The 23,394-nt window shown below is 38.2% G+C and overlaps 1 protein-coding gene across 1 annotated transcript in view; it reads left to right on the top strand.

Moving 5' to 3' along the window:
• The first annotated feature begins 7,195 nt into the window (after window positions 1-7,195).
• The window catches only part of LOC140242830 (transcription initiation protein SPT3 homolog), a 113,981-nt gene continuing 97,782 nt past the window's right edge, over window positions 7,196-23,394 (top strand). Inside the window, exons 1-2 of the mRNA XM_072322581.1 lie at window positions 7,196-7,339; window positions 18,770-18,882. Coding sequence (XP_072178682.1) covers window positions 7,250-7,339; window positions 18,770-18,882 — 203 coding nt within the window. The 5' untranslated portion in view covers window positions 7,196-7,249. The remainder of the gene's footprint in view (window positions 7,340-18,769; window positions 18,883-23,394) is intronic.

Consider the following 23,394-nt stretch of genomic DNA (forward strand, 5'->3'; position numbering starts at 1 on the left):
ATATTTGATATAAATACATTACATTCTTTGCTTTTTATGTATAAGTATTTGAACAACTTACTTCCAAACATTTTTCACGACTTCTTTAAACTGAATTATACCGTTCATTCATATCCCACTCGTAATTCGCAAAATTTTCATTTAGTAAATCCCAGATTATTAATTGCACAAAAATCTATAAGACACAATGGACCAAATCTTTGGAATACACTCCCAGATTATGTTAAATCGTGTAAATCTTTATATTCTTTCAAGGCTAGATTGAAAACTACATTACTGTCAGATTACAATCTATGAATATAGCATTTGAATATATATATTTCTTTGTATGATCACATTTCTTTTCCTGTAAATTGGATTTAAAACTACAATAAATATACGCAATGTTTCTGTGTCTATCATTTCATTTCATTCTCATTATCTTCAGCATCACCACTATCACTTTCATCTTCATTATCACATTTTTCTTCATCATTAACCTGTCAACATCATCATACATCACCATCATCATCATCATCATATTTCACGTTACTCTTATTCGTACCTATGCACTATACATATGTAAAAAACAATGTATTTACAGTGTTTTATATTTTGTAGTATTTCTCCATTCCGCAAACAATATAATTTTTTGTGTATTATGTAGATAGGTCCCTGGGCTGCCACGTGCTCAAGCTTTTGCTTATAGTGGCAGTCCTTCTTCCGCATAATTTCTCAGATAATTATTTGGAAAATTGGTAATACGATTTATAATTTGTTAATGAAATTAATTTACACATCGATTTTCCTTCTTTGAATCATGTACTTGTAATCTGCTTACTGATATTCCATGTGATATTACGGAAAATAATTTTGATTTATGTATGAAATTGTGTTGGAAGAAAAAATAAATCAAACAAACAAACAAACAAACAAATTGATGACCACTCTCATTTGATTAGCATTTTCTTGGACTTCTCCAAGGCCTTCGATACAATTAATCATGATATTTTGCTTTACAAGTTATCACATTATGGAATACGCGGGAAGGCCTCGGAGTGGTTCAAGAGTTATTTATTTAATAGAAGACAGTTTGTTACAATTAAAAATGATAACTCATTGATCAGAGAAGTTAAATGTGGGGTTCCTCAGGGAAGTCTGTTAGGGCCATTGTTATTCATTATTTATATCTATGATTTTTGTCAAGTATCTGAAGCTCTTTCTTTTATTCATTTTGCTGATGATACTAATGTATTTCTAGTTCACAGCAATATTGATGTCCTTGCACAAAAGTTAACAGCGAAATGAAGAAAGTAACAAATTGGGTTAGAGCTAATAAGCTCTCGTTGAATGTTCAGAAAACGAAATATATGCTCTTTAGTAATACTGTTGGCACTTTAAGTATACTGGCATAGTTTTGGATGATACTCCTTACATTATAAATTTCACATTATAAATTCCTTGGTGTTATTGTAGATGAGAAATTTTCTTGGAAATTGCATATCGATTATATTTGTAATATAATTTCAGGTAATATAGGCGTTATTAATAGAAAATTGTGTTTACCTAAAAAATCATTACTTACGTTATACTCCTCATTGATATTGCCTTACCTTAATAATGGAGTTTTAGTCTGGGGCAACACGCATCAAAATTTGTTGGATAGAGTTTTCCTTTTGCAAAAGAAAGCTCTTCGTGTCATTTGCTATTCTCCCATACGTTCTCATACAGATGCACTGTTTGCCTCTAATAAGTTGTTAAAATTTAGAGATTTGTTTTTATTTAATTTAGGACAATTTATGTATATGTATAACAATAACTCTCTTCCTGATGTTTTCCATTCCATGTTCCTAAAAAAAAAACAGTCATTTCATGAATATCCAACTCGACGCTCTAATGAATATTACCTCTTTTTCGTACGATTTTAGCCAAGAACACATTTGTCTATACTGGCCCGAGTTATTGGAATTCCATGCATCCCGATATTAAAAATGCCCCCTCTGTATACTCATTCAAGAGGAAATTGAAAGTCTTTTTATTGCAATCTTAAAATTCTACTGAATAGAATTAACCAGCTGTTATAACTCCTTTTCTAAGAACCTACGTTTTCACGTATTGATTGCCAAGTATACTTTAGCTCCTGTATATTTGACTCATATAATGCTACGGTATTTCTCCGATTATATGTCTATTACCCTGTTCTTTCTCGCGTCACTTTTTCCCACTCTCTCGACATACTTCTTACGAGATCGCTGTCTCTGTAGAACGTTTTTGTCTGTTCTGTTATTTTCTATTACGTTAGTTTTGCTTCATTTTGTCTCGTCTCATAGTCAATTCTCCGTTGTACTGTTACTCCTTATCCAGTCTAGTTTCATGTTTATTTGTATGTACATCTGTCTGTTTTTGTTGACCTCTCTTTCTAGTGGGCTTCCATACTTTTACTTTGTTCTCAACTGATGTTTTGTTTTTTTTTCTCTGAGGGGCCCACAGTCTACAAGCTTTGTCTTTTTAATGGGTCTCTCCATTTTTCGAATTTTGCATACTGTTTAGTTACTTCTAATCACTTGAGTTCTATGACAGTGTATAATCATTGTAAGGTGGTACAATTATTGTACATTCTTTGCATGTTACATAGTTTACACACCTTATTTTCTGTTACCAAAAAAGTCATGTTTATATTTCTGTCGAAAAATGAAAATAAAACATTGAACATTGATCATTTTTGAAAGTCAATTTGCGTGTAGGATATTGAAAGTGCATGCGTATAAATTCTTCTGAGTGACTGTGAATTCATGGTTGCGTTATATACCACAAGAATCGTCAGAGGATCAGTGTCACAGTTAATGACCCACGACATGCAACTTTCATGATTTTACAAATCAAGTTTCAAGTTAAAAAGGATACAGCATTAAGAATAATGAATGGTTTGGGACCCCAAAAGAAGCAGAGCTTGTAAAAAAGGGGTCCCGGATAAACATATAAAACAAAACATACTAAAGTTTTAAGCATATTAACAAGAAGTATAGTAGTAACATATTTACATAGGACAGATGCAACACAAGCACACATACACACGCACACACACACACACACACACACACATTCAATCACACAAACACATGTCAGAAAAACGCTCATGTACATACATGTAGTTCACATGAAATTGCAGAAAGATACTTTCTATTTTACTATACTTTTAAATTCAGCTTCCCTGATCAATTCTTGTTTTACAAATTTCCCTCAAGATAGATGCGACATGTACGTTTAAAGTTGGATAGTGTTGAGGCTGACCTAATTCTCAATGGCAAATTATTCCATTCTCTAATACAAACATATATAAATGAATTTTGGGCAGTTTGAGGGTTGATGAATGAGATTACTTTTATAAATATGCTGAACAATAGCTGAGTAACTGATCGATGATGACTTGGCATTAAGTCGGTTTGTAATGGTGGCTTATTCATCAGCCAAAAACATGATTTCATAGTATTTTTTCCCAGAAACCAATGGAAGAGTTGTGAGGAGATTACATCATTGCCTTATTCAAATTAGAATGTAATACAATATTTGAATACATGAATACTGACTGTGGAATTCCACATCTTTTGAGATCTTTGTTTGTTTTCTTAGTAGATTTATGGAATTCTTATTGAACATGGCCTGACATTTCGTGTATGTTTAATTAAAGCTGTGAAACAATAGCAAGAAACGTGACCATTACCATTTCAGCAAAATTGGACAAGTCTAACGAATATTTACCATCATCCGACAGTGAAAACCATTGAATGGGCATTCTAAATAATGATAATTAGAGCAAGTATAAATGTTTACAACGAATCATAAAATATATGCCTTTTCAATTACTCAGAGTGTCTCCCTATATACAGTATTCTTGTTATTATTCGGTCTTTTAGTTGTTGTATTCTTTTTACTTTGTTGTAGATACATCAATGAAGTTTATTATCACTATAATTATAAGAGCAACCAAATCTGATTTTCCGTAATTGGATATCACATTTTTAGAATCAGCGTATTCTTTCCCTCTTTAACTCATCTTAACATCAAGATATCTTTCTGGGTACTTCGTAATTTGCACCAGAATAGCAATGTGCCATATATTTTTGGCACAATGTTGGCTGAGATATTCCTAACATTCCGTCACAATAAATTTCCATAAAGACTATAGTGATTTCCACTAAGCATTAACAGGTGCAATTCGTGGGTGTGATAAAGAGTTATGTGCTAATCTCCTCGATCGGTTTCTCTTGGCTCCTTCATCTGGAAATGTTACTTTCTTCTCAATGTCAATGTTTGAAAGTAAGGATGATGATGATGATGATGTGGGAAGGGGGGGGGGGGTTGTGTTAAAAATTCGTTCCTCTAAAGATCGGTGCTCAGTCACGCCCATAAATGTGTAGGGGTCGCATTTGCTCTCAGGAAACTTGGATAGAAACCACGTGTAGCTGGTTGACGTCAAATGCCCCGCTTGTTATGTTTCATGGCCAAGCGAGGAAATCGTAATTACGAAATGACGCAGGACGCGCGGAACCCTCTTCGTTTCAATTGTTTCAACGCATGTTTACATGTGATCTGTTGTTTTGCAGTAATTACCCAGCTACCCGCATTTGTTTATAGCTGTCAAAGTCGTTACAAGAGAGGAACTATCACAGCAGACTATTTTATGGCTGCCACAACACCGTTTGGATCATACGTGTTCGCCTTCACCCTTTTCCATTCAAGATCTGATTGATTTAATAATTCCGGATGTGTTCAGACGTAATCGTAAAAGACATGTGAAAAATGTAATTCAAATCTTAGTCCTTATTGTTCAATTGTCCAGCTGTTTCTGTTAGGTTTTGCTCATGGAACGGTTTGATGAGTCACTTAATCATACTCGTATAGGTATGTAATCTTTAGAGTCCAGAAGCACATCATTCCATGTCTCAAAAAAAGAATACGAAAAAAGAAAAACAAACAGCCAACAATAAAAACAACAACAACTAACAACCCCAAAACAAAAGCAAAAAGCCTGAATGATGACTTTGCATAATGCTTCTACTTTTACAACATAAGTGCATATTATCTGAACATGGCACAATATTTCTAAATGAACCTTGTGTGGGTGTGAAATGGACGGTTGATTGCGGGTTCCAGAACGATGAACTGCACCATTGCATGACTATATCAATGCCTTACACGCTTCCCAGCACGGGCTGTTAGTTTTCGTCCCATCCAGTGTGTGTACGTGGGATGGGATGGGGCTGGGTCCGTCTACACGTCTTGCCAGGCACTTTAAGACGAACAAACGACCTACAAAAGCATACAAATTATTATACTCATGTGCAGATGGATTTCACATTTTTCTTCTTAGGTTCTTTAAGCTTCTATACACTTACTTGGCGGTCTCTTATGCATTGTTCTTTCCTGTCTATTTCTCTGCAAATATGTAAACATTACACTCTCAGAACTCTAAAGAAAAATTGTGACACAATTATTGTAGCACCTTTACGGGTGCAATTTTCCACCTTTCAGACCATAAAGGTGCAAAGTTGCACCCATAAAGGTGCTACAATTGTGTCACACGTAAAGGTGCAAAGTTGAACCTCTTTTTCTTGTAGTTGCAGTTCCTCCTCGTAATTGATTTATTCATTTGTGACCAGGTCGGTCTCCATAAAATTGTTTAAATGGTAGAAATTTTATTATGTATTTCATTTAATCAATTTGTTTATTTGAAAAAGAAAGATGCAGAAATAAAATCGAATAAAATCGAAAATGTCTCAGTGACAAAGCGCTAAAGCAGGACCATGAACCTTGTTTGGTGAGAGAAGGGAGAGCACACAATATGGAGTCAATGTTCAGAGTGACTCAGTAAAACTTAACTCCCCCCCCCCCCCCAACTGAAAAATCACAAGTATGATCCGATATTTCACCATAAGATATGTGATGGATATGTGAGGCGCGGTTGACGTGAGTGGCACACTATATTGATGGACGATGACCCCACAGAATGGTAGCTGTCTAGGTTTATAAAATGGTGATTTGGATCGTTGTGGAAATGTTTGGCCGAGAGCTTTGACAAATACGTGACTAGTCTTTTATTTTACCTATAAAGGCCCGACTTTACTTATCACCGGGCGTTTGTGTATTGAACCAATGGCCGGTATCAACAACCGCTCGCCTGCGCTCAGCTGCTTCATTTACGATTACCTGTATGATCGTTTGTATGTTCGATTAGCTCGGAGCTTGCGCTGGCCTTTGGGAGTCTTGTGAATGCACGTTACTTGGTCGGGCATTAGTGACATTATTCACTCTCCGTAACTTTTCGAACACTTTCAAACACTCAACCATCTGATATTAATTAATATGCATGTTAAAGTCACTGTGACTGATAGAGTGTAAGTGATATTTAATGTACAGATTTTGACATACATTAGTTTATTGGGTATGTGGTAGAAGACCTGCGGGTCATGGTAATTAAGTTTACCTTTTCTGTCCCTGGCAACCCTGTTTTCTTTGTCACAATCTGTTTTTTTTTTTCCTCATTTGTGTTTTGTCTCTATGTTATGATTTACATTATCTCTGTTATACAGAATCAAATGTGTTTTGTGTTTACCCATGTACACATGTCTGAAATGCCGAATAGATAGATAGATAGATAGATAGATGAATAAATAAATAATGATAATAATAATAATAATAATAATAATAATAACATACTTGCATTTGTTTATGAAAAAAAATGATCTTGCAGCCACTACGAAGTTGAATCGCATTTTTAAAAACAAAGTTGTCTGTCGAGAAATTAATTCAATTTAAGATTATGTTCCCTGAAATCGCTATGAACAGATCGAGATAAACAGAGAACAGAGACGAGGGGTAGGGAGAAGGATCATTGACGGAGACAAAATCCTGGGGACGAGGAAGAAGACGGAAATTCTTGGAGAAGAAACAAAAAAAAACATAGCTGGAAAGAAAGGAAAATCATTACTTTAGGTCTAAAAAAGTATTCTGTGTCAAATCAAAAATATCCTCAATTAGACAATTAGACATTTCGGAAACCCCTGGGTTACTGCAGACCTATAAGATGCCTGTGGACAGTCGTAGAGCCAGGTGGTAACAGGTGTTTTTTCACGGTCTCCGTCCGATCCGTCGTCTGCTATCAAACCTTCGCGCATGCGTACTGTTGTGATAACATATGCACAAGTCGAGAGAGAGAGATGCTTCAAATATACTCATTGTAATCCTGTACAGATGTGTGAAATGCACTTTCATGAAAAAGATGACAAAGCAAAAAGTGAAATCGAAGAAGTCTGATAAAGGCAAAGATGCTTCTTCCACAGGTAGCAGCCATGAAAGTAAGGTAAGAACGCTCAGTGGGTTGATTAGAACGTTGAAATTTCGTGTGGTGCCGTGGCTAGTCCCATACATGCAATGAATAGTTAGTGTGTACTTGTACCTGAGGTTGATTGTTGTATGCCTTACGAAGTTTAGGCTTCACTGTCAAGTACATACGATGCACGGTGCATGGTGTGCGTCAATCTATATCAAAAGAGAGCAGACTAAGAAAGAGGCATAGTTCCAGACAGTGAACAGCTCCAGAGGTGACAGGACTGACAGTTACCTTTGTAACAAAGAAAAGTGAATAGGTCTATGACTCTATCCATTCGACTTTTTCATTAGCGTGGCCGTATAAACGTATAAGGACGGTCTATGAGTAGTAGTTGGTCCTGGTCTGATTCTAGTAGCAACTGTTAGTCTAAAAATAAAATAGACTAGGTCTAGTCTAAAAGTTAAAAGTGATACTGATAGGCCCTACTGACACTCTGACAGAGGCAGAGCTATGTATGCACACAGACCGAGTATGGTAAGGCATATTTTTTTCCTCTCTGTTTGTACATACAGGTCAGGTAGGAGCAAATGCAGATGTTGAACTTTAGGAAAGGCACCCGCATAGTATCTAACCTTTTTAGTGATCTGAACCATTTAAATTGATGATACTGTATACGCCGTATATTTCGTGAGGTTTTTATTTTCGCGAATTTCGCGAGTCAGGTGCTAATCGCGAAATTAAAGACACGCGAAAATATTGACTCAGATCCCGATGTGAATGTAACATACGCGTGTACACTTCTCCGTTCAGTACAGGACTCCACGATCCCGAATTTAACCACTCGCGAAATCGTCGGGAATTCCTGATTCGCGAAAATTTAGTCTCGCGAAATATATGGTGTAGAGTAAAATATCCCGTTTGCGGCAGTTTAAGCATTGTTAAGAGTTTTTCCAACTTGTAAACAAATCAGGCAAATTATTTTCAACCATTTCATATATCATAGACAAGATTATTCATTAACGCAATTGTTTTCATGAAAGAAATTTACCATTGACCAACGCAGTTTTCATGATTTACCAGAGCAAAACCCGGCACAATTTTCGCCGATAAGGGCGATATGCGATGTAGTATTTCTGCTTGCGGCACGATGTACAATCCCTATGCAATACGCGCGTGCTCCGCGATCTTTAGCTGAACGCCTTCACATGTCTCGCGAACATTGCGTAAGCGCCAATTCCCATTGCGAAAGCACGTGAAAATAGCGTGGGCACATGCATTGGCCGCAAAGAAGATCGCACTTCTGGCGGTGTTGTTGATGTCTTTCTCGTGTTTTTCTCATATGTTACGATGGTAACATCCACTTTCTGAAAAAAATGGCGGCCCACATCGGCTCGCGAAAATTCTATGTTACGTGAGGATATGTTTTCAAAATCCATGAACATCGAGAAAACATAAAAAAATCCAGTTTCTTGGACCATTGTTTCTTAACTGTTATGTTAAGAAGTACCGAAAATTTCATTTTGGATGCGATATGTTGTCATTTAGGTGAGAAATTTCACTTTCGTCAGAGATCGTGCCCAGTTTATCGGTTGGTTTTTGTTGATTGCTAGTGTGTTAGTATATGTGTAGTGTGCATGTAACAGTGCAATGCTGTGTTTAGCTGTATATTACCGTGTATGTTGTACCTGCCGCGAACGGCTGCACGGCCGCTTACTGACGCAGTTACTCTATACAGTAGTTGGTGGAGATTGGCAAATTCAAAGCACATGAAAAAATGGAAGTTGGAACTGGAAGTTTTATGAAACTTGGCAGGAATCATCAATAGAGGGTGCGGATCATAGTTTGTACAAATGCTGGGTGGTTCCTCAGAGGTGGCCCCTAGGATGAGGCCTAAAGTTTGCAAAAATAACTAATTTTCATGATTGTTGATATTTTCATAGATCTCTTAAAGGCTCTGTCACACCTTTCTGGGCAAGCCTTGCGTGTGACTTGCTGGGGAAAATTTTAACTACCGGGAGGTCCCCACAGATGGCCCGTAAATGACACTTTAGCATGTATCTCGCTCGTAGATGCCCGGAGGTGCGCAGGCAAGTCCTATTTATGCGCAGCCATGTTTAGGCTCTGTCGCACCTTTCCGGGCAAGCTAAGCAGGCTTGTTGCATGTGGGGATTTTCCAGCATGCAGGACAATTTCTGTGGGCAGACAAGGATTTGGGCAAGTTTTGCATGCGTCTTACCTGCTACTTACATTCTGCTTGTGTGTATTCCGTGCGACCTGCGTGTCAGGCATGTGGGCACTTAAGGGCTGACAAGTCAGTGAAGGAATCCCTCTGAAGGACTGTTTATATGGCAGAGGTCCCGCAGAATGTCATTATCTTGGTTGCAGCTGACTCTCAACTAACCAGCAGAAAGGCAGTAACTGACCCTCACCATGCATGCAATTTGCTCGTATAGCTTGCTCCACGCTCACAGAACTGACCAGCTACAAGGATGTTGGCATTATCAACACTGCTCCTTGCCAGTAAAACACCTATATTATGCTTCTAGAATGCCCACAGATGACACACGTGTCCAGCACATAGGCACAGATCCATGGGCAACCTATGTTCTTCAAGCGGGTCAACTGCCAGACTTGCAACAGCTACAGACTTCCTACTGGTGTTCTGTGTGGACCTCTGCTGGCAATCCTGGCAACTCACCTGGACCAAGTTTTGAGCATGCTCAAAACTTGGCTGTTGGTAAATCTGACTTGCATGCGTACCTCCTGGCAACTACAGGCAAGATACATGTAGATACTGTTGGGTGTGGGCCATTTGCAGGGACCTCTGGATAGCAAAAATTGTCCCCCGCAAGTCACAAATAAGGCTTGCCCAGAAAGGCGTGACAGGCCCTTGAGCATTGTCAAAACCTGTTGTGGGTGAGTCAGGGTGATTGCCTGCAGAGGTCCAAGCAAAACACCAGTAGGAGGCTCACAGTGACCACACCTTGCAGGCAACTCCCATGCAGGTAACAATGCAATTGTAACGCAGGTAATTCGCAGTGCCTGTATGTTGCCCATAACTAGAACTTAAGTAGAACGTGTCCAGCAGATAAGACGCATGCAAAACTCACCCAAAATCCTTGTCTGTCCACAGAGAATTACACTGTGTGCTGGAAAATCCCTACACGCAAGAAGCCTGCTTAGCTTGCCCGGAAAAGTGTAACAGGGCCTTTTAAAAATGGTTACTTGATTGTGACCAAAGTATGGTAGACAGGAATCATTAAGGAGAGGAAGAGCTGATCACACAGTCAACCTCGCGTAAGTCGACATAATCGGGACTGAGCAAAACATGTCAACTTATGCGAATGTCCACTTACGCGTAAGTCGACATTTTGTCGACTTATAAATGAAAACTAATTTCCCCTGTACAGAGTAAGATTTGAATCATGATGCAGATTGCTACCCAAATCTTACTCCTTTTGCCGCCAAAACATGCCTACTGACATCAGCAACAATAATGTTTTAGTTCATGCATAAATTTCGCGTGGGTTAGTAACGACAACACATAATTCCCAAATCTCTAGAGAGATTTTGAGAGAGCGGGATCGGAAACCTAGGCCCGTTTCTAGACACTTTACGTTTTAAACTTGATTTGAAATATCAAACGCAAATTCCCCAAAATTGCATTAAACTTTGCGATTTAAATTCAAGTGCGTTGCTGCGAAGATATGCGTGTTGTGATTTCGCATGATTCTGTCGAGATAATTTTTCAGTGCCGACTGAGTTGAAATATGTGTTTCTCCTTCCCTAAGTCGCCTACTTGTTTTGCTTAAATTTCTATTGCCATACTCTGAAAATGAATTGTTCTCTCGCTCCGATTCGCAACATTACCGCTCTGTACGGCGCGGGCCCGTCTGAAATAAAAAGAAGAAGAAAAGTTTGTTCATCCGAAAACGACATCTTTCGGACTACTAACCTTCGTAAAAACAAACCTCTTTCCATTGTTGGACTACTTTTAACTTTGGACTGAGATTTAAACCTTCGGCATAGCGAACTTTAACAATAATTCGTTATCATTTATTTCATTGACATTTCGTGAAGCAGCATGCGTTACGATAATTTAAAACATGTAAATGTTACGATGTCTTTCCCCTGCAAGTGCAGACTAAGTTTGGTCACGGAGAAAGTTCTGTTACGAGATAAAAAATAATGCAAGTCTTTTCAACAATAACACACTTCCGTAGATATTTAGAGATGCGTTTAAACGTAGTTTCTTATAGTTTCGTACAAAAACCGCAAGTCTTCTCTGCAACGCTCGTGTGTTTAAATACAGCATTACGTGTGATGTGATGGACTTGCATTTGATTTTTAGAGTTGCGTTTAAACGCAGTCGAGTGAAAAAAAAGTTCCTACAATTTTCTAGTTTCGTATGATTATCAAACGCAAGTCTTTTCAGCGTTCCGTGTGATATAATGGACTTGCATTTGATTTTCAGAGTTGCGTTTAATTATTGATTTTGCTTACGAAATAAAGAATGATGCAAGTCTTTTCAACAATAACGCACTTCCGTAGATGTTTAGAGATGCGTTTAAACGCAGTTCTTATAGTTTCGTATACAAAAACCGCAAGTCTTCTCTGCAATGTTCTTGCATTTAAAGATAATAAAAAGTTTTGGTACCTCAAAAGTTTCCCTGAATTTCCGTGTTTCAGGTTAAAGTATCTATCATATAACTAACACTGTGAGACTTACTCGCCCCAAAGTGCTCTCATTTCTCAGTAATCATGCAATTAACTGCGACCAGCAGCCCCATACGCATAGCGACCAGCAGCCCCATACGCATAGCGACCAGCAGCCCCATACGCATAGCGTAATGGGGCTTCGCATTGTAGCATTCAGGGTCATGACAGATTTAGTATTGCGGGTAAATATCAACTTAAAATCCACAAAATTCATCAATTTGAAGACTTACCAATTAAGTTGAAGTCTTGAAAACAGGCTTCGGGCAACGTTTGGTTCTGCCAATAGTCCCTTTCTGTTCGAATTGATGACTGAATGTGACTCTGTCGAGAGGACCTTGGGAGAGCTACATACACTGATTACTACGACCAGCGCATACGCACACATCACATGCGAACAAATTTCAAATCCATGAACGGATAAGATGTTTGTGTGCGCATGCGCTGGCCGTCAATTCAGTGTAGCTCTCCCAAGGTCCTCTCGACCGAGTCACATTCAGTCATCAATTCGAACAGAAAGGGACTATTGGCAAAACCAAACGTTGCCCAAAGCCTGTTTTTAATACTTCAACTTAACTGGTAAGTCTTCAAATTGAAGAATTTTAAAAAAAAGTTCCCTACAATTTTCTAGTTTTGTATGATTATCAAACGCAAGTCTTTTCAGCGTTCCGTGTGATTTGATGCGCTTGCATTTGATTTTCAGAGTTGAGTTTAATTTCTAATTTTGCTTACGAAATAAAAAAAGTAATGCAAGTCTTTTCAACAATAACGCACTTCCGTAGATGTATAGAGATGCTTTTAAACGCAGTTTCTAGTTTCGTACAAAAACCGCAAGTCTTCTGTGCAATGCTCTTGCGTTTAAATACATCACTGCGTGTGATTTGATGGACTTGCATTTGATTTTTAGAGTTGTGTTTAAACGCAATTGAGTTTCAGGTTCGTACAAAATTGTTTCATATGATTATCAAACGCAAGTCTTTTCAGCAATGCACTTGCGTTAAAATGCAATAGTTGTGTGTGATTTGATACACCTGAATTTGATTTTTTGAGTTGCATTATTAGTTGCATTTTAATAAATTTTCTAGAAAGGGCCCAGGTTTTTAATACCGCTTCGAAATAATTAACGTTAGAATATTCGGATTTACAAAAACACCTATTCCATGTTCGGATAATGAATACCTACTGAGACACATAGGTGTACAAAATTTGTGCGTTTTGAGAATAACGAATGGGAGAAAAGGGGTAAAGTGAACTGCCTTGGGTACTACATGTAATGCTCCAGTGTAAATGAGTGTATGCCCTTTCTGTATTCTGGCATACAAGACAATGGACGCATGGCGCGAACGCTACCGCGCCGTACACTAGCGAATTACCGAGTAGAAATGCAGTGAATCGGGGCGGGAAAACAATTCTTTTTTTTCAGAGAATGGCGACAAGATTTTGAGCGAAAAATTATGTCGACTTAGACAAGGGAATTAACACGTATTTCAGCTCAGTTGGCACTGAAAAATCAGGGCGACTTACGCGAGTTGTCGACTTATAAATGTCGACTAAGACGAGGAAATTTTCAAGGAATAATAAAGGCAAAAATCAGGACTTTTTTATCGTGTCGACTTAAGCGAGTTGTCGACTTATGCGTTGTCGACTTAAGCGATGTTTACTGTATTTTTTACAAATAGTGTTGCCTCATATAGGGGACCCATAGAGCAGGGCTCATATGCCTCAAATTAGCTAATTTTCATAATCTTTTACCATTTTATCTTCTGTTGAAAAGGGATGGCTGGATTTTACCAAACTTGGCAAGAATTATCAGTGGGGGGGGGGGGGGGAAGGAATCATAGTCTGTACAAATGGTGTTGATGCCTCAGAGGGAGCCCCTAGAGCAGGGCCTAAATACCGAATGTTTGGAAGATGTTTCCCGAGGGGCCTGCATAAATCTTTTATCAAAATGTGAATTTTTTCCCCTCAGGTTCATTGCCATTAAAGCCACTATTTATCTTTTGCAGATGAAAAAAAAAAAACAGCTTTAGTGCTTCAAAATAGTTCTAAGATGTGAGTTAGGGATAAAAGCAACCAACGTTAAAATTTTAATCAGTATAATCAATGTTAAGTATTGTTGAATATACAAAATGTGAACAATTGTTTTATTAAGATTGTTTCTAGAATAAACCATCGACACTTATGGTTTATTTTAAAAAATGGTAATTAATATTTCGTTATATTTGTGACTTTATTGCCAAGTTTTTATATGGTATGATATTTTATGATGCAACTGATTTATCTATGCATCAAATGTGATAATCTGAACTTTTTTAAAATCACTGCCACCAATGGTAAACAGAGGCTGTAAGGTAAAGTGTCCTGCTCAGGTGAGCGCTAGACCAATTGGAATAGATCTCCTGCTCATCACATCTCATCTATGCATCAAGTTTTGCCAAAATAAACCCCCAAAGTAACATAATCAAAATGAGAAAGTCCTTACTTGTCACTTATGTTATCTAGAAATGAAATTCTTCATGTACATATATGCAAATCAAAATTTACCAGTTAACAAAGTGCCTTTGTTGACATGATTTCTTGGTCCCAACTTGGTAAATTTACTGAATGCAAAATCAACATGCAGCTGTTGACCAATGAGATTGCAGAATTTTTTCAATCTGTTTGTAACTGATTTCTAACTGTTCTGAAGCTTGCTTTCAAATAGGAATATAAAGGAAGTAGATTAAAACGTAACTTTAGTCTCGCCTCCACTGTAGAAGCAAGACATAGCTGTCACTACTCTGTTGCTGTCATCGTTACCAGCATTATCAACAAGTTTGTGTACTCTTAATAACTTTCCAGTAGCCGTCACTTGTTATTCACCATTCTTTATTATCACACCACAGGTAACCTAAAAATGCTGGCAAAGGTTGAATATGGGCTAAGTACATAAAGGTCAAAGGTCAATTGACTTTCCCTAATAAGCACTGTACTCGTACATGTTCAGTTGTGGTGTACTCTCAGTACTTCACATAACTTTTCGCTATGACCAAGAAACTCACACCACAGGTACGTCATTTAAGATATTGGTCAAACTTGAATATTGGTGCAGTCTGACAAGGTCAAAGGTCAAGAGTCGATGAATTTTCCCTGATAATCACTGTACTTGTAGTGTTTATTGTGCTCTCTATAACTTACCATAACTTTGAGCTGTGACCACCAAATTACAATCACAGTATACATTGCCTAAAGATGCCAGTCAAGTTCAAATGCTGGTGAAGTCCGACAAAGTCAAAGGTCAAATAGTCAATAAAGTTTATCCTATAAGCACTGTACTCATTGGCAGTATTGCGGTGTACTCTCAATAACTTTTCACAACTTTGAGCTATGACCAACAAATTCACACCATAGTTACATTGGCTAAATGTACCAGTCTGGTTTGAATATTAGTGAAGTGTGACAAGGTCAAAGGTTAAAAGTGCAGTGAACTTTCCCTGATAGTGCCATACCTGCACAGTATTGTGGTGTACTCTCAACTTTCCACAGCTTTGAGCTATGATCATGAACCTCATACAGCAGGTACATCACCTAAAGATGCCAGTCAAGTTTGATTATTGATGAAGTCCAATGAGGTAAAAGGTCAAAAGGTCAATGAACTTTTCCAGATAAAGCATAAGCATTGTACTTGCAATATGTGATGTACTATAGTAACTTCCCAGAGCTTTGAACTGTGAATACAAAACTTATATCATGGGTACATTGTCTAAAGATGCCAGTAAAGTTTGAATATCGGTGAAATCTGATGATGTCAAAGGTCAAAAGCTCAATGAACTTACAATGAAAAGCACCAAACTTACAATGTTTGAGTATGCTCACAATAACTTTCTACAGCTTTGAGCTATGACCATGAACTAGGTTACCATAGGTTCATGACGTGAAGATGATGGTCAAGTTTGAATATGGTTCAGGATGGACAATGTCAAGGTCAAGAGGTCATTGACCTTACATCAAAATCACTAGATACAGTATTCACCGCATAATCGGGCATCTGATAATCGGGAACCTCGCTTAAATGACATACGCTTCCCAGAAACATTTCCAATGCACGTTATTTTCACTGGATAATCGGGCGGGGACCTCTGATAAACGGGACAATTTTTCTTCAAGCGACCTTTGATTTTGTTGATATTTTACACAAAAAATCTACCAAAATACCACAACAATATTTCAAAGATTCCCTGTCAGTTGTCGTTTACATCAAACTTACAAAGCAAGCTTCGGACTGGTGTGTTTTGACCTCCGTCCACCCAGTACACATACATTTCAGCTCGCTGCCCGCCTTCGCTTTTCTGTACATGTGTATATATGGCGAGCTAGATCGCTATACAACAACACATGTACAGTGCAGTGATCGCGGCAAGTAAACAATCAAGCCGTGATGATTGAATGATTGTAGGACTTTTCATTGACGTTCCCACATCAGTTCTGGGTAATCATTTCCCATGGTTGTGGATATGTATTTATACAGAACGCCCTACGTGTCCAAGAATTCTACGAATGTTTAAGAAAGTGCTAGCTTTTAATCCACATATTTTGTGTTCGAAGAGAGGTGACAGAAGAAGAACCCGGTTGCGATGACTGCATCATTGCGAGAATGTAGGGACAGCTAGAGGGTCGCGCCGAGGGGTAGCGTGGTTGTGTATTCATGTACATGTACAGTACGTCAGTATGCATGTGTGTGTGTGTGTGTGTGTGTGTGTGTGTGTGCACTGTACATAATGTACATGTCGTATGCCGTTAGTGTATGGTGAGTGCTCATCGCGAAATCGGGCACCCCGCTTAAAGGGGCCATGTTTGCTACTCCCAACCTGTCCCGATTATGCGATGAATACTGTACTCACAATATTGGGGTGTACTTTCAGCAACTTTCCACAGCTATGAGCTTGTCCATTAAATTCATATCATAGGTATGTCACGGAAAGATGCCAGTCAGATTTGAAGTTACCCTTGCCATTGATGGCAATCAGGCATTTGCATCATCATTTGAATAAATGATTTCCTGCTAAACTCTGAGACAAAGTATGAATAAATTGATGGTTGGCGTTAGTGTCCGCTCTACTTAAGGTCAGGACATGTTTCTTTGTCATTCATCTGTTACTAATGATGCTCTCATCATTTGATGTCTTTAAAATCTAAAATCTGTGAAAGCAGACAGCCCAAATGTACTCTTCATTCACATGTACATCAATGCACATGCATACACACACGCACACATATACATACACACACACATGCCTTTAACCACAACAACCCATGTGGGCAACTTTGGCAGCTTGTAGCTACTTCATGGAGACCATGTTCTAAGCCACAAACCATGCCAGGGTGTTGGCAGAGCAAGCAACACTGTAATTCAGGTCAAAGACATTGCTTCATACATCATTCTTTGTGGTTTGCTGGAACCCTTAGTTCACCACTAGGTCATGGGGCCAGAAACAACGCAGCGTGTTCATGATGCATTTTTAAGATTTTTCAGTTTCATAGTGACAACCAGGGCAAGCCCCCTTTTGCAAAATCTTAATTTCCTTTAACAATTGTATTATATGACATCAAAATAAGCTACTTTTTGATTGGAAAAAAATTAGTTTGGTAGGCCTATATCCAAATGCAAGTGCCAGCAGGTAGCAACAGTTTATGCAAGGGTTGTCAATGAGGAATAGGTACTACCTCAGAATGTAATGTGGTATGATGTCTGCCTCACATAGTATACTCAGATACATGCATAGGCCAGGGAGGTTTAATAGGCATATACTTTCAACAATTATACCTTGATGTCTACCTGACAAGCAAGTAAGCCCTCATCGTTGATATGTGCTTGATACCCGTTTTCATTGACAAGGTACCTCTCTATGGCGAAGCACTTCAGTCATTGGAGGGAAATGGTTATTTAAGGGGATTCAAGGAAAACTTCCCTTTCCAAGAGCTTTGCAGGATACATACTGGTTGTCCTATCTCTAGCAGTGTCCCTTGATCTCTGAGGAGAGGCTACCTTAACAGGTTGTCATATGGTAAAACCCTGGGTAAAACAGCAGTATTGAACATCATTAAGTTCAACCAGCATTGACATGAACTACTCTGTCCTCTGTAAGTAATGTCCTTTGTGGCTTCACTGAAATGTTGGAATGATGCCTGCCATATATCCACCTTAAAGGGGGACCTGGGTCTGTCAGTTCTACTTGCATGGTGCTGGCATTTGTTTTTGTTTTTCTTCTGACTTTGACCTGCTGGATATATGCATTCCTTCCTCAAGACACATTTATCATAATCAACTCAAAGGTTATAACAATTACAACGTTGTCAGAGGTAATCAAGTTTGAAGCATACTTTCCTGAGTTTCATTGCAAGTAGTGAGTGAACGTGTGCACAGATGTTTTGATTCAAGCTTAGTCACTTTGTGCAGTCCTCTCATGAGTCAAGCATTATGTAGACTACAATGTCTTTTCCTCATCAGTGAAGGCTTAAATAAAATTGAGAGTGAGTAGGCCCTTGACTCTAGCTTCCCCTCTTTGCGGTCAGCCCAACAGATTAAATCATAAATGTTCAGACGTGTTCTGTTGCTGGGCAAGAGAAGCTGCTGTCTCTAATCAAACCCCGAGGACAATCTCCAATTTGTCATAAATGTGAATGGATCTGCATTGGAACTTTTAAGATTTGTGTGAAAATTCACATTTTATTTTTGTGTGTGGCACATTTCGATCTTGTTTCCAGAGCAACCAGTCATTTCCCATGAGTCCATCAGAAGGCAACACCCTGTCCCCCCCACTTCATGCCACCAAGCCACCAAACAGAGTCCACTTCATCTCGGAGATACAGAGCATGATGTAAGTTTCTTCTAATTATTGAATTATCATATTTCCAGTTTGAGCTATTGTGTAATGAATTTCAGGTGACTACATTGCACATTGTCCTTTTCCTCGAGAGAAGCCTTACGAGTGATTCAGTTTGTGACAAGTTTTTTCTTTTCCGCTTTAGATCAACATTTTCTACCAGTGACGACTGGTACCAATGCTGTCTGAAAGTTGTGTACATGCTTGTAGCATTTGAATGCCACCATTGACACAGGATTTTCTTTGTGATGTGATAGTGGCAATGAAATGCAGAGATATGCCCTCTTTGACACATATCTAGTGTTGGATTTTCTGGCAGAATCTCTTAACTCATTGCATATGGGAACTGGATCTGTCCAGTGCAAAATCAATAGGGGTCTGGCTTCTTGCAGGGAGTGGATTAAACTTGAAGTAGCCTGTCAGTAACAAGGAGGAATGACTCCTAGATATGAGATGCAAGTCAAGACTGTTTGATCTAGATGAAATAAAACAAATGCTGTGATTGAACTCACTACTTGTGTGTGTGCTTGTGTCTGTATGTTGTCCATCTGCCGTTTTCCTTTATTAGATCATGGAGCTGCTGTAGCTCCATGATCCGATGAAGGCCATGTTAGTGTGATACGGACACACAAGAGATGTTAGTGTACCTATAGCCTCTCCACCAAGTCGAGTAGGAATTTCCAACAAGTACTGGAGAGGGTCTAGATGAAAAAGAGAAATGAAATCTTGTAGAATGATGAAATGAAAGGGACTATCAAACGGTAAAAATGTTTGGGCAATTGACTGGCTTCCCTGAAAGCCCTTCCATAAAATATTCATGCCTGGTACTTGCCTGATGTGCGAGCTAGTAATAGCCCTGTCACTATTGCATTCCCATAATAATGACAACGATAATGGTTGGTTGCTACTGGATGCTTGCCACTGGATACAAAGCGTTTTATGAAGCAGAACATTTTAGTAAGCTGTATCACTTATGGCAACTTTGCCTAGTTAGGAGCAGATTGTGGCAAGATTGTATTGGTTGCCACAATGACCACTGCCACATGCTTTGTGGCTAAGCTACTTGTGGTCACTCTATGACTGACCATCTTTGAGTGATCTCTCAATCTTTCAGGGGTCCAGCAGTCCAGCATCTCAATGGACAGTGGTTAACCAAATGTTGGATTGGCTGTGGTCTACTGGTAACATATGTAACATAAGTAACATACAAAGTAACAATTTGAAGGCATGCTGAAGGTCTTCCATGCTTGTGCCATAGATCTATATTTTTTTCTTATGTGAAATATTTGATAAGTGACAGCATTTTAACCAATTTTTAGTCTGGACTTATTCTGTTAATATGGTCCCTCCAGTAGAGGTCATTGTTTAATCCTCACTTAGTAATGTACATTCTCCAAAATCCCTTCCCTTTCCCTTTCACCTCCTATCAAGAGTACCGAAATTTGTCCTAGAGGAGGTGGGAGGATAGGACATTGATTGTAATACTGTATGCACCAAACATTTTGGAAGCATTATGTTTCACCTATTGGGACTTGTGAGATTATATTTTGGATGGTTGAATTCATGACTGAGAACCACAGTCACAAATGAGAAATGCATATTATCACTTTTCAGGAGAAAAGTTTACAATTCTAAACCTTTAAGACAATATGCACTGAATTTGTGTTATGGGAGGCAGTTTTAGTGGGGGTGCTGTGGCATGGCAGAGAAGGTTCGACTTTCAATGGGAGGTTCCAAGTTCAAATCTTGTGAAGTGTTTACATCCTTGGACAAGATGTTTTTACCCACCATGCCCTCAGCTCAGGTGTATACAGTCTGTAAATGGGTACCTGGCAACGCTGGGGTAATAGTAATGGTAAGACCCTCTTGGGAAGAGCAGTGGCAATGCTGCAGATCAAGAGGCTACCCTGGATGAAGGATACCATATTATTATTATACTGGTATTTTCACAAGTGGTCATTTTCATGAATATCAGTTAACTCATGAAATTGTTATCAATAAAAACATTGCAAATTGTGTGGCATATATATGCAGTAGGAACCTATAGTATTTGATCCAGTAGGGTGGCTGAAACATGTGAAAAGTTTATCATGCAAGATGACAAATGGTGTTTATGTTGCCAGTGATGTGTAATCACTTGTTATCCTTCAGAAAGTGTAAAAGATGCTGTTAAAAAAATGTTTCTTCTTTTTTTCCCCAGAAATCTTATCTCTTACATTTAAAACACCTGAAACTTGTGTGCTTTCATGGCTCAAGTGATGATCTCAAACTGATATGAAACTGTCAATGTTTTTCACAGATAGTGTGTAAAGCCCATACCAATCACTTTGCATGTTTCCCTTTTATACCATTGGTTCTTCTATCCATACTTCTTTGTTGTATATATGTATTGAATTTCCTGTTTCTATCCCCCTCTCTTTTTCATCCTATCTTGCCTACTCGCTTGCCTACTCAGAATCTAGAGATCCCAGGTTCTGTGGTCAGACAGCTGTTTACAGTACTCACTTTATTATTTTTTTTTTTCAGTATGCCCCGCTAAGGTTAAATACCTGTGCACAAGTATGGTTCCTTTGAACAAGAAATTCTTGGAAATTGTGGCCAAAAGTTCAAGTCATATGATAGCCTTAAAGCCAGCCATGTCTGCTGGTTTGATGACAAATGGTCCAGATTTCTTCCTAAATCGGTCGCTCTCGGGGCTCCCCTGGACATTGATTGTACTGATCATACAATCACAGAAAATTTTCCAGTGCAAGTCACTGTGTATGTAGGCCTAGATGTTTTTCTCTCCTAAGAGAGGTTGTGCTTAAAATGGGCATCCAAGGTCATTGACATTCCAAATTGTCAAGTGGCGAGTATCATATCTTGGTTTGAATAGCAATATTTCTACACCTGCTTCATAGCCCAATTGTACCCTTTCTTGATAGAATGTGAATATATGTGAAATGCTGTTTGGGAGTTGACCTATCATTGATAGTAAATTACTGATTGACTCTGAAGAGATTAACAAACACATTTTAAATGCTCAGTTGGTAAAATACAACTTTGAAAAAAAAAATAGGTTGAGTACCTCTTGTATATCATGTTTTTGTGCTGTGAATAATAAAGTTGTATGCATGAAATCAGATGATACCTCACTTCCCATTTATTTTTTTAAATTCTATTTTCTCTTCTCTGTTGCCCACTGATTATTATTTTTTTGTAATAAGCAGAACTGCTTTAGACACATTATTCATGCCATGCAATATAAACCAATAATTTCTGAATAATAATAATTTATATGTTATTTACCATTGTCCTGTTTTCTATTAGGTGGCCAAGAAAGATATGTCAGTTTTTCTTAAGTGTTTTTAGTGTGCTCAAGTAATCATCAGAAAATCTGTAATGTGCTTGTTTCGATGAAGTTTAAAAGCTGGTCTTCAAACCAAAGTTTCCCCCATGATTTTGAGTCTTCAGTCTGGCTTATTAAGCAGAGTGGTGCACAAAGTGGTTGAGTCAAGGCTCATGTTTTATCCCATGTGGATGGAAAATTACAGCTTAGCAAATTTGTCCTCTGTTGCCAAACTTTCTCTGTGTGTGCCAGACTAGGATGCACACTTTCTGTTTTTGCTCCCCTCATACATACATGTAAGGTGACATGTTTGTTGGGAGCACTTGACATGATGTAATCTGGCCAAAACTGTCAGCAGAGCAGGAAGGCCAGACAGCTTAAAGGTATTAGTTAGTCGTCACATGAAATGTAAGATATGATATGGGATTTGCTTTTTGTTTTCTTTTGGTTGGAGAGGTACAATGTATTATTAACTGTGGCTCTAAATTCTTCATTCATCTGATGTTAGAATTTCCTTACATTCAGTGGGTAGTCATTACCCAATCTGTTTTCAGGTTGTCCCTCCCTTCATCCATCCGTCTGTCCGTGTGTCTGTCCGTCCATAAAAGATTTTGTGTAAAACGTAACTTAATAAGTCCCTTGAGAACATTTGCAGATTAAAAAAAAAAAAAACAGGTTTGGTGTTTTAAAACAGTTCTAAAATGTAAGTTACAACTAACATAGAAATGTTAATCAGTATAGTCAAGGGTAAGTGTTATTAAATAAACAAGATGTGAACAACAGTCTTATTCAAAACTGTTTCTAGAATAAACCATCACTGTGACAGTTTATTGAGAAAATTAGTGATATCTCTGATTCTCAGAATATTTGTGGCTTTGCTGCAAAATCTTTGTATGGTAAGTTGTTTTGTGATACAACTGAACTATCTATGCATCAAATGTGATAGTTTGACAATTTTTTTTCATCACTGCTCCCAATGTTCAATAATATTTTCAAGAACTGTTTGAGATATAATGAAACTTTGCATAATATGAATGTATGAGTAGACCAAACTGTGCTTATCAACTTTTGAGCTTACATACTCAAGGTCAAAGGTCAAGGTCAAATGCTGAAATTTCACTATTTCCCCCTATATCTCTACAATGCCTGAATACATTTTATGAAATTTAGAATATACA

Source organism: Diadema setosum, chromosome 19 (assembly GCF_964275005.1).
Source record: "Diadema setosum chromosome 19, eeDiaSeto1, whole genome shotgun sequence".
Classification (NCBI taxonomy): Eukaryota; Metazoa; Echinodermata; class Echinoidea; order Diadematoida; family Diadematidae; genus Diadema; species Diadema setosum.